This window comes from Falco biarmicus, chromosome 2, assembly GCF_023638135.1.
Source record: "Falco biarmicus isolate bFalBia1 chromosome 2, bFalBia1.pri, whole genome shotgun sequence".
Classification (NCBI taxonomy): domain Eukaryota; kingdom Metazoa; phylum Chordata; class Aves; order Falconiformes; family Falconidae; genus Falco; species Falco biarmicus.
The window spans coordinates 101,314,285-101,327,248 of NC_079289.1; the positions used below are offsets into that span (position 1 = coordinate 101,314,285).

General features: G+C 41.0%; 1 protein-coding gene across 4 annotated transcripts in view; it reads left to right on the forward strand.

The window, feature by feature from the left end:
* Positions 1-12,964, forward strand: part of GRIK1 (glutamate ionotropic receptor kainate type subunit 1) — a 174,450-nt gene that overhangs the window by 115,397 nt on the left and 46,089 nt on the right. For all 4 annotated transcript variants that reach the window (XM_056329065.1, XM_056329063.1, XM_056329064.1 and 1 more), the window contains exon 7: positions 2,763-2,906. In XM_056329065.1, coding sequence (XP_056185040.1) covers positions 2,763-2,906 — 144 coding nt within the window. The remainder of the gene's footprint in view (positions 1-2,762; positions 2,907-12,964) is intronic.

Below are 12,964 nucleotides of genomic sequence, written 5' to 3' on the forward strand. Positions count from 1 at the left end.
CCTGAAGAGAAATGCATTATGTGTGCTATCTCTAGCATTTTAAAAAACAATGTTGCTCGTTTGGGCAGTGCCATTGTGCTCATTCATATGCAAAGCAGGGGAGAAAACTGTCCCTGGGAACTTCTGATGTGAATATGCAAGACCTGCAAGGGTAACTATTCACACACAGCTGTTCACCTGCATTCACTCAACTGTAAAACTCAGAAAAGCAAAGTTCTTACTAGACTCTTATGCTCTCCTTTGTATCTCTGACTCTCATCCTCTCCTTTGCATATCTATAATTTCTTGGTGTCCTTGATGCTCTGAAACAGCAGGAGCACCAAGACAAGCATCTTCCTGGTGAATCATTTAAATATTCATAGCAAGTTCTGCTTATTCCGTTTGATAGAGAGCTGCAATACTGCTATATTTCATTAGACAATAAGGCTATGACAAGCTGCACAGTATGAGGAGTTCAGGATTACATGTCCTATTGTTAATTTAGGATTTCTCCCTTATGGTTCATGCTATAGTGTTTGCCCTGATGTCAGCTTGTGGCAAGTCACAGGGCATGACCAAGACAGTTTTGAATTCATGTCCCACTTTATGCCCAAACTGCACACAGAGGTGTAGTTGTTTGAATGAGATCTTTGGGTTTCTTATAGAATATGAAAATGAGAAAAGCAAGTTCCAGGGCTAACTCTTTGTCCCTTTCTTCTTATGCACAAGTGCAGACGTCAATATAAGGCAGTTTCAGAAACTGAGGTGACCTTTTATTCCTCCATGCAAAGCCAAGTCCTAAAACAGAACAACAGTGAGGGGAGAAATAACAGGCTGAGGGAGGTTATATTACCTCCCAGTTGCTGCACAGCAGGATGGATGAAAAACAAGTTACACAAGCACAAGATTCAAACAGCCAAGTCTGGCAACGTTGCCAGCGTGCCAACACTGCAGAATGTACCGTCTTATCCAGTCCAAGCAGTGGCGGGCCCAGGTAGGAGTGCAAAGTCAGGTGCACTGAAGCATTTTCACCAAGTGTGTCCAGAGTCTCTAGTCCTGGGACACAGGCAGACTGGAACTCCAGTGAGCAAGTAAAATTCAATCCTGAATGGGCATATCCCCCATCTAATATAAACAATTATCTGAAGTCCATTGACATTGACAGGAATCTTTCCATTGACTCTGAGGGATTTTGGATCAGGGCTTTAGTCTCCAGGTCCACTTGAAAAAACTACCTGTTTTAAGACACTTGACACTGAGAATAGCTGTTACTATCTCCCCCTGCTTGACTCACCATTTATAATGTCTTCAGTGTGCTGTGACTGTGGAAGCATTGTTTTGGTCAGATCCTGATTAGTGTGTCAAGAGCAATTTCTCATCTGCAGTATATTAAGATTAGTTGATAAATTCAGATCACATTTGATTGCCAGCAAAAAACCTCCAATGCTGGTAAGACTGATGTTGCTGTAATTTACTTAGGTAAATGAAAGAGACAAAGAATCAAATCTATTCATTTCCCAAAGGAACTGCATGGGAAAGGAATAAAAAATAGATTAGCTTTGCAGTTCATATAAATTAGTCCAGTTTCTCATCTGCAGAGTTAGAATTCCTTTTTCTTAAATTCCCTGCTTAATTATTCAGTAGCTTTACAAGAAAGGCAAGGACTTCATTTTCACAGCATCCCAGTGCATTAAGTGAAACATGGCCATTCCCACCTCACACATGAGAGCACTGAAGTACAATGCAGGTGAAGGCAAGATTTTTCTAAAACTTCTCAGTGACAAAGGGTGACAGGGTGTGCGATCTCTGTTTGAGGCTTACTGGGCATGCTTTTAAACCAGCAAACCTGTTCTCAAAAGAAACACAGATGCATAAACAGCATTCAGTAATTTTAGTAATATTTAATTATCTTAGGGCTGGATCATCTGCCCTGTCTTAGTCAACTGGAAATTAGATGTATAAATCCAACTTAATCACCAAAACCCATACCTCAAAAGGACAGTTCACAACTCCGCATGGGAGGTATGGCAGGGGAACTGCCCTAGCCAGATCTTGGTGGGGCCATTTTACACATTTATGCCAAAAGCCAAGATCCTTGAGGACACTAAACACTTAGAGACAGTAAATACTTTTCCAGTGGGGCACCTACCAGGTGTTCGGTGAGACTGATTTCCCTGGAAAGCCGGGCCAGCCTACCCTTCGTGGAAGAAAGCAATCCCACAAGTGCCGTGAGAAGAGCAGGGGGGGGGAGCTGGTATGGGACCCCTGTGGGAGCCCTCCCATGCGCCCCTGTGGCCAGCCTGCAGGCTCGGCAGGGCCTGGCCTGAGCATCCACATGGTGCTTTTGAGTGACACACCTGGAGGTGTTGATAGTCTTTGGCAAATCCCATAAGAAAACTATAGAAGACTGAGTACTGCCAAGTGCTTGGCCCTGGAGGCCTGCCTGGAGGGTGGGACCTGGGCTGCTGTGTCACCTGAGGTTTCTTAAAGCTCCTCTCCATGCCACAGAGCTACCCATGTACTCCTCCCGGCACTGGCCTCGCGGACCTCTCTCTTCCTGTAGCTACCCAGTGTACTTTTCTTCCAAATGCTCACCTGAAAACACTCTGGAATTAATACAAGCTTCAAAAAAATGGGATTTGTTACACCTCACATTTCCATGGAGAGCTCAGTAGTGACCTTTTCCACAATGGCAGCCCAAGGAAACAGTTCTCAGTAGAGAAAAGCAGGGATTGGGCACACAGATGTACATTAAAGAAAGCCTTTCTGTTTTTTTCACACAGACTGAAGCAGCTCTGATGTACGATGCTGTTTACATGGTAGCAGTGGCCTCCCAACGTGCCTCCCAAATGACTGTCAGCTCCCTGCAGTGCCACAGACACAAGCCGTGGCGTTTTGGACCCCGATTTATGAATCTGATAAAAGAGGCAAGTGTAGACCATCTGCTTATGGTCAGCATAATCCTTCCTTTCTTCTTTAGCACCCTGGCTTGTGTTCTTGCTCCCTACTCTTTGTCATATGCTATGCTCTGGTTTCTGGCACTTGGATATCCAATTCTTCCTCACCTTCCTGGCAGGCAAATGTTGATTTACAGACACAAGGCTGTGGCTTGCATTCTGGTGGAGACTTTGTCTGGTTCTTCAAAACCAGAAACTGCTAAACCCTAGGTGTGATAAAATCTCAGACTAACACACTCTAAGACTTCCCAGGTTTTTTTGTAAGGTTAATGCTCATTATGAGTGTTTATAATTTCTAAAAATATGAGATAACTAACAAATGCCATTCTAAAAATTGAAAGAAAAGTGAGTCTGTAGCTCTGTTCTTGTTTCACTGCTTAATTCCAATTATTTTTCAGATTGTTTGATCAGTAATCAATACGCAGACAAGCTGAGAGAGTCGGGGTTGTTCAGTCTGGAGAAGACTCCAGAGAGACCTTATATCACCCTTCCAGTACCTAAAGGGCACCTACGAGAAAAATGGAGAGGCACTTTTTACAAAAGCATGTAGCGATAGGACAGGGGGCAACAGCTTTAACTGAACGAGGGTAGATTTAGATTAGACATAAGGAAGAAATTCTTTACTGTGAGGGTGGTGAGACACTGGCACAGGTTGCCCAGAGAAGCTGTGGATGGCCCATCCCTGGAAGTGTCCAAGGCCAGGCTGGATGGGGCTTTGAGCAACCTGGTTGGGTGGCAGGTGTCCCTGCCCGTGGCAGGGGGGTTGGAACTAGATGATCTTTAAGGTCCCTTCCAACCCAGACCATTCTATGATATGATTCTATGATTGCAGCCAGTAAATTGCTTCATGAAGTCATGCACTATCTCCTAAGAATCCATCACTGACCTAAGTTGATCCACAGGTGTTCTAAAAAATACTCATTTTAGCTGATTTGCCTTTATTCTTCCAAAAAATCAGGTTTTATTATGAATTCCAAATGGAAACTTTTACTTTAGGCAAAAGTGTGAGAATTAAGATTTGAAATTATATGGATGGTGTGTCCTATACATATTTAATCTTTTCTCCCGATTCTTGTCTATGACGGTGTGATTCCTATCAAAGCCATGTTCATTAGCACTTGTGTGGGTGGAACAGGACCTGTAGGCTGAGGTACAAGGTAAGTGGTAGCAGCACATCAGGGCATACACCTGAATCCAGAAATATTGTAGTGGCAAACTGAGAGACAAGACGTGGAGGTTACAGAACATGTAGAAGAGCTGTCATCACCTTCTCCAAACCTTTCCAAGTAAATTTTTTAGAATTGCCATAGGCAATATATGACATGGTGATGCACCTACACAGAGCATTGAAAGTTACTGAAACAGTACTCTCCACACAGGGTGTTCTATGAATTTGGAGATTTCCTTGTAAGCTTCCGTCTTTGAAAATATAAAGAAAAGATGGGAGTTACCCCAGTACTCAGGGACCTGACTTCAGAATTAAGGAAGCTTTGAGATACTTTCCTCACTGCAACACCATCATGGGAACACCCAGAGGAGTCAGGCAAGCAGCACTGGTAAAGATTATTTCTTGCACAGTGACATCAGCCATGCTGCATCCAGCTTCCCTGTTGGGGAGGAGATGGGAAGACTGTAGTAGGAACAGCAAAAGACAAGAGAAGATTGTCTCAGAAGTGTCTGTAATAAAGATTAACTTCTTTCTCTCCCTCCCTCCCTCCTGATTTGATCTGTGGTAAAACTTGCTCTTCTAATTCTCAGTCTCAAAGTAAATGAGGTAGCATTGCTACTCATACAACTTCTGGTGCACTTTAGGAATAACCATAATGAAACTGAAAGTTAACAAAACACTTCTTATCTGAGAATGCACCTGCAGTTGTGACCTACTTATTTTGTGTGATGCTAAGTATGTAACGTAAGGATCCTGAATCCTAAGCCAGAAGTACCTTGACCGAGAGTACCATACATACTCATCAGGTCCAATTCAAAGTTTAAACAGTTATGCAGTTCACATTTATCATGTACAGCAAGCTTCTTGTGCATGGAGTGAGATATGTGAACTAATTACTGATCGTTTCACAGATAGTGTCTTTCATGGTCAGTAAAACACTGATTTAAATACTCCAAGAGTCTTATCTTCCTGGTTTTGTGTAGCCAAAAAAAGATGGTTGTTAAAAGCAGAGGAAAAGGTTTAATAAGATAGTATTATATTTCCTGTAAAGGCTATAACAGATGTTGGAAACTAAATAGCAAATGCATTTAGACCTCCCTAGTTCATGTATCTTTGCTCAATAAAGATAGATGAACTTCATAAAGTAGGAATCAAGTGAATAGGTATGGACATAAAAAGTCAAGCAGGCAGAATGATAGTTTGGGCCCACATAAATACAATTCCTTTTTGCTATTTTGTGATATGGTACTGACAGTCTGGTGAAGGCATTTTACAGACTGGTCTGAAAACAAATACTCTGCACTGCAGTCTAAATAAACAAATGTCAGACAAAGAGGTTGCCTGCAATGAGTCCTGCAGGTGCTAGAGCTTAGCAAATACTTCAGTGGCTCCATGGTGGGTTTTTGTATTTCATTTTAGTGGGGATAAGAACTACAGTCATCTCATTTGCTTTGTGGGCCAATGCCAGGCTGATGGTAATAGGACCTCAGAACCTGCCTGTACATGAGAAGAGGTTAAGGTAGAAAGCCTCTGACTTGTATAGCAGCTCATAGACTGCTTTTCTCTTCACTCAGCAGATAGCAAATTAGTTTTTTTCAGCCTGTCACTGTCCTGTTGGGAAGTCAAGGTTCAGGTCATATCTGGTCCTCAGATACACACAAGTTAGTTTCTTCCTGAAAGCAACTGGAAAGTGGACATGCTAGGGCAAAATACTGCCTTTTGATTCATGCTGCTCTGAAAGTATGTGCATGGAGTTGGTTTCTGAATTTTCAGACTATATGAAAACAAAAGATGGCTAGTTTAATGTGAGAGTACTATTTTCTTGACCTTAAGACATCAGGTAAGTGTACCAGGTAACAACAGTAGATATTTTTCTTAATGACCAATACTTGAAATGCTACCAACAAGGCCATAGGAGAAAAGCATGAGCAAAAATATCTGAGGCTACAAAATAATGAATTACAGCAATAAGAAGAGTAATCTATTTTCTACAGATCCCATGAGATAATGCTGATTGTAGGAAGCATTTGGAAATTTGCAGAGAAAAGCAAACCTGACCAAAGCCCTCCAGCCCTGAGGACAGCATTGAGGTCAGAGAGGTCATCAGCTTGTTCCCATGAAGGAGGTTATTATATAACATACACTGTCTAGGCTCAAAACTCTTCTACAATAGCTCATTAAGATCTTTCTAGTGAAAAGTAAATCCTTGTGAGAAGATTTTGTCTCTCAGTGACCTAATGTCATTCATATCTAAATGATATTTTAATCTCTTAGCCCTTGTGGAGATATTTGCAGGGAATACACCTTACCCATGCCCAGAAAGAAAAAGGAGGTCATTGTCTCTCTTCAGAGAGAGAATACGGAGAGAAAGGATGATTCCACCTTTCCTAAAAGGAAAACGTGTGTAAACGTGAAACAGGTGTTTATAACTAAATGATCGAATTCCCTGGTCATGTTTCCTTTAAGGCATGAGATAAGCCCTAAAATGATTGTTATTCAATTACCATCTGAATCAATGTGAGCTCCCCTCACTCAAATCCAGTAACAATTAAAAGAAAGCTGCATAGAGAAGTATTTCAGAAGATAGAGATGCAGACTTTGAGTGACTTTATTAACTCCCCTCAAACAGAATCACGCACACAAATCTCAAAGATTAAAAGAAATCTAAAGCATTTACCCCTACATCAATTTATGTTGTGTTTTTGACAAGATACATTTCAAGCACATCTCGTTAGTAGAGACCAGGAGTGAAAGCAATCTATCTAGATTCTGCATCCAGTAATTGAATACAGTCTTCCTTTCATGGTGTGACATAAAAGCTCTCAATAATCCTCTGAGCTGAGGATTTTTTGCATATGCTAATGTAATGGACACAGAAAGCAACAAGATAAGTGGACTTGGTCATTGAGGCACTACCATGTCTGTAAAACTTTTAAGCCTCTGTCTCAACTTATTTGTAATAATTCTGAGTGAAGATAACCCAGTTAGACTGGACAGCCAACCTTGTTGAAATGCCTTCAAGCTCAAGAAACTTTCCTTAGAATTTATAAAGGGTTTTCCAGCCCTCTGTGAGCTGATTCTTGTTTCTACAAGTAGTAAGCGGTATGCCTCACAGAATGTCTGCAGCCTACAACAAAGACAAGGATTTGTAAAATTTGGCATAAATTAAGTCCCTGAAGAAGCCTGCTTAAATTCTCACATCATTTTTCATTGCTAAATATTTAAAATGAGACCTTAATTTAGCTTATTTGTATACAGTGAGAGTAAAAGTTGAACACATTCTACAGGTTTTAAGCATCTAGCACTGTGTGACTGTGGTCTGTGGATGACACTGCTTCAAGACTAAAATTAATAATAAAAAAAAAGATGTATCCAATCCTTCCCTGTACAAGAGGACATCAACTGATTCAGCATCAAGATATGAAATTATGCAACAAGACCATCTTTATTTTAGATTGTTATTTTGCCTGCTTTTTGAAATCATGATGGCAATTCAGAGTGTGGTACTCTGTGTTCTGGTTACATTGGCTGTAAAAGTTTTTATTTCATATTTCTTATTTACAAAAATAAAATTAAAAAAAACCCACCCTTATCCTACATGCAGAAGAATTTAATTCCTGGAATCTTTTCTTCTAAACTCAAGGCATTTAAACAAATTTTAGCCTTGCTCTGTAGAGAAAGAGGCCTCTTTATCAGTATAATTAGGAAGACTGGGGAAAAGGGAGATGTTAAAATTTCCAGCCATTACAAAAGGAGCTGGGAAGGTCTGCACCACAGGAAAGAAGTCTTGACAATCCTCTTAGCTGAACCACTCCTTTACGTAGACTAATCACCTTAGAAAGCAACAAGATGGGTGGACTTGGTCATACAGGGACTGCTATGGCTGTATATCTTTCGAGCCTCAGGCTCAACTTCTTTGCAGTATTTTTTCTGAGGGAAGATGATTCAATATGTTAGTCACCTGCTAGCACACACTCACCTCCAAAACCAGCTGCATGTGTACCTCCCCTGTGCTGAGAGTGTACAAATGATTTACAAACTCCCATCTCATCTACTTGCTATATGCATGCTTATCCTAGACCTGCTTGTTCTACAATAAGAAAGTAGTAAATTTCTCTGTTTTCTCACAGTTTTAGTGCTGTATTGCAGCTCTCAGATATTGGGGTATTTTTCAGCACATGCATGTTTGAATGTTTAAATCAGGGCTCCTCACACTTTTTAACCAGGGGGCCGGCGCGCGGATGCAGTGGCAGGCCGTCATCTGCGGCTGCTTGGTTTCGCCCCCAGCCCCTGGCGGGGGGGACAGGGGGGTCTGTAAATACCGGGGGATTGAGGACCCTGGGGGGCCGTATCCGGCCTGTGGGCCGTAGTTTGAGGACACCTGATGTAAATCCTTTCAATCTCTGAACTGTTTGACATATATGCAGCACTTTAGATGGGTGACAAGTTCCTACTCTCTCATTCTGATCCAGCAGTGCAGGTGAGGTCCTGCCAGTTTGTTTTTCTCATGGCATGGAGGAAGCAACCAGCCATCCTTGGAATCCTAGATTTCCTGGGAAGTTCCAGTGCAGGGAGAAGAAGGCAGAACTAATAAGTATGGCACAACCACATCCAGTTTGATTTTGACCAAATTAGATGAGCTGATTAGCATTTTGAGAAAGTGACAGGAACACACAAAGTCTTGATTAACTGGTATCAAATCACAAGGTGAAATTTTCAGGGGATTCTTGAGCATAACTAACTAAATCCAAAACAAACAGAGAACATCATTGGAAGAAGGAGAAACTGAAGATTTTTCATTACAAGAGAGTATGAATTTAAAATAAGACAGAAGGGAAAGCGATCCACCTGGGGAGATATTAGTCAAATTTTCTTGGTTACAATTAGCAGCATCTCCAAAGAAGTAAAAAAAAATCTTGCAAGAGAACAGAACATTTATTTTATTTCATGGTCTTTTGTTTTTACCAAAGTCAACATGTAAGAGTATTTTCATGGGACTAAAAATCTACAGAGTGGAACAAAGAAACAAGTGAGCAGTACAAGACTCTGGATTTCAGAAGACCCAGGAATTCACCATCTCCCCTGCTGTCTGAGGAAGGATCTGTGTGTGTCACCCAATCTTCCTGCTGCACAGAAATCTCTATGCATGTGGCTGGGGAAAGATGACAATATTTTGACTCCAAAATGTGAAATAGCATCTGTTCTGCTGCATCTTTGTCATTGTGTTTTAGTGTTGAGTCAATTACAGCGTCTACAGAAACTGGCTGCAGTTAGTCTCCAGGCTCTGGAGCTGCAATATTTAGTTGATTCAAAGAAAAGCAGTTAATTACTTTGGTAGGAGTTCTCTCACCAGATAATTTCATATTAGGATTTGATGCACTCATTAAAACAAACATTTTTCTTTGTGCTACTTTTTAAAAACTTACTTCTTGTCCTTAAAGTAACAGATGCATTTCTGATATAAGCCTATTACTCTCTGTTACTTTGAACTGGAAACTCTTAATTAAAAGAACAAACAAAACAACTGATAGACTTGCATCTCATGATGATTTATTAGGAAATAAAGGTCAGCTTTCCAAGAAGATAAGGTATGGCTGAGGTTAATGCCCATAGGGATTCCTATTCTGAAATCAAATTTCAATTGGAAAATCACTTAATTTACAGAACAATCTATGCACAGATTGCAAAATAATGGTCCTAGAACTTGCATACTAAGAATAAATACATATTGAATTGCTAAAAAAGTTAGGTGCAAGGTTCTGATACTGTGATATCTAAAATCAAAACAAGAAATCTGAGAAAAAGATTATGTATGTTTTCTTCCATTCTGTTTTTACTTTCTTAAATACTACCTGGAAATTAGATTTCTTTATAAAAAATGAGCAAGAATTACTACAATGTGATTTTATCTGACTATAAGGCAGATACTTTGATATTTGCTATACAAACCTTTTTTTTTCAGAACATATTTTATATGTCCTGTCCTACTAAAAGTGCTCATCATTTATCCACACTGATATTTCAATTGAAGTGTTAGTGCATGGCCTGAAGTGGATGATACTCACTTGTACTCACCTAGTCACATCACTGTGCACGGCCTTTGTTCCAAAGAACTTCCAAGATAACTTTAAATGCAGATGATGTAGGTTTTGGAGCAGTGTACTCTCATTGGAACAATCTGTTCCTCAGCCACACAACCTCCTACTCCTTCACAGATTTGCCGGCACTTGTGTCCCATTATGTCAGGTGGAGCACAGTGCTCAATGAAGCTTTGATTTGTGGTGCTTTGCACTACATAAGCACACAGATGCTCCTTTTCAACCCCGTAGTTCAATGGGTCAATGTCACTGTAATAGGACAACAGCTCAGTTAGGGAGGACACTTCCCACTCAAGATGATGGGCAGGAACGTCAGAGCTTTGGCTTTGGCTCCTGGCTCTACATGGACACCGCAACCATGAGCAAATCACTTCAGGACAGTTCCGAAACCTGTGCCGTGGTTATCTGACGAGGCAAACTGGTTATTGCTTGATAGGCACTTCCAGAGTGCTGATATGATCAGGCTGTTCACCATCCGTGCTTGTAGCTACATCACTCTAAAAGAAAAGGGGCAGGACCTAAAATGTAGGTGAAGAAGTCTTGTAGAAGAAAATGCTGTGATTCCCCTCCATAAACGATGGATGACAGCTTTTGTCTACTTAGTGTATATAGCCTGTTAGCTGTGTGGAACAGGATTTCTCTACATACTGTCTTGCCTGTGCAAGTGATACCTGTTACTATGGGATCCCAATCTCCATTAACACAGTAGTGTAAAGGTATGGTTTCCAAGTTCATAGTCAACAGTAATCCCACTGTCCTGGTTTCAGCTGGGATAGTTGATTTTCTTCCTAGTAGCTGGTACAGTGCTGTGTTTTGGATTTAGTGTTAACAATAATGTTGATAACACACTGATGTTTCAGTTGTTGCTAGGTAATGCTTACTCTAAATCAAGGACTTTACAGTTTCCCATACTCTGCCAGTGAGCAGGTGCACAAGAGCGCAGGAGGGGACACAGCCAGGACAGCTGACCTGAACTATCCAAAGAGATATTCCATACCATAGAACATCATGCCCAGTATATAAACTCGGGGGAGCTGGCCAGGAGCTGATCACTGCTCAGGGACTGGCTGGGCATCAGTCAGTGGGTGGTGAGCAATTGTATTGTGCATCGCTTGTTTTCATGACTGTTGTTGTTGTTGTTATTATTATATATTTACTATTCTTATCTCAACCCACGTGTTTTACCTTTTTCTGATTCTCCTCCCCATCCCACCCATGGAGGGAGGGGGAGGGGGGGAAGAGTGAGCAAGGGGCTGAGTGGTACTTAGTTGCCAGCTGGGGTTAAACCACTACACTCACCTAGGCGCTTCAGTGTCAGTCATGTTCGTGCATGATAAGACAGACTCTGCTCTTACTAGGAAGAGCAGACTCTGCTCTTACTAGGAAGAGAAACTGGCAGTTTGACCTTCCCTTCCAGTTCTTCATGCCTACTCCCTCATCTCTGGTATCGATATAAAGCGATATGATAGGTGTAAGCTTTAAAGGAACTCAAAAGCTTTTCAAACATATGCTCTGAAATGAACCCACCTAAGCTGTCATCCTTAAGTATTCAGGGTTCATCTGTCAAATTTGTCACACCAAAAATGTTTCATATGACTATCCCTGAATGTCATTAAGGTCAGCCACTGCTCTGGAAATGAGTTCTCTGGAGTGGCTCACAGAACAGCCTCTGACTTGCCTAAGAAATCCCCCGTCAATATTTCCCTCTCTTGTTTCACAGCAGGGGTGTGCTCAGTCTTATAACAGCTGCTTGACCAGTTTCCTAAGAACAAGCCTCACACACACACCCTCTTTTCCGTTCCAGTCCTGTTTAGTGAAAGTGTGTGACTGTTCCAGTCCTGGACCTCTTCAGAGTAAAGAGACTAAGAAGCATCATGGTTTTCAGTGGGGTAGATAAAATCCTGTAATGGTGAATGTTGAAATGTTTTTTATTATATCTCATGTTAGATCTGGACCAGGATAATGGAAAAGCCATACACTAACTCAGTAAATTCCATAATCCTTGAGGATCTCTTTTAAAAAGAGGATTAATTGTAAGAGCTGATAAGTTGATGTGTGGCTCATAGCACATTATGATTTCCACTCTAACGAGAAGCAATATCACTATGACTTAAATCTATAAAGTGTCTCTGTAATTCTAATAAAGCAGGAGCCTTCTCTTCCAAAAGGATAGAAAACCAAAGGAAAATTAAAGTGAACTTTTCCTTGGTCATTATTTTTTGTTTAGTATATAGCAGTATTATTATTTATGGTGTTGGAAGATATTGTGGCAAAAAGTGATCCGTATTCTGAGCGTGTGGCTACAGTAGTTTTAGGCGTTCCTATGTTTTAAAAAAATTTCAGATACCTGATTTTGTGTTCAAGAAGCAAAACTTTGGGGGGGGGGGGGGGGGGGGGGGCGAGGAACCATGAGAAGAGCTCACTCGCTGCCTTGTCCCTTACCATCAAGAAACACAATTAATGTCCTCAGTATATGTGCATCAATCATTGTTAATAATTCTGTAACCATCAGAGTTCAGCTCTGTTAATAAGTCTAAGACCCAATGGAAAAGACGTCATTGCCAACCTCTGCATTTGCATGTCAGTTAGTACCACAGCCCTCATCAGAATCCCTTTGGGTTCAAAACTAAAGTAGATGTTCACCTTCTTTATAAGCAGGTAATACTGACTAAACAGAACAGGTCTGTCACTCTGGTGCACCTGATATGTTGAGGTCCCCATATGTACTTCTCTGCCACCTTTTCTTAAAAGCTGAAGGAAGC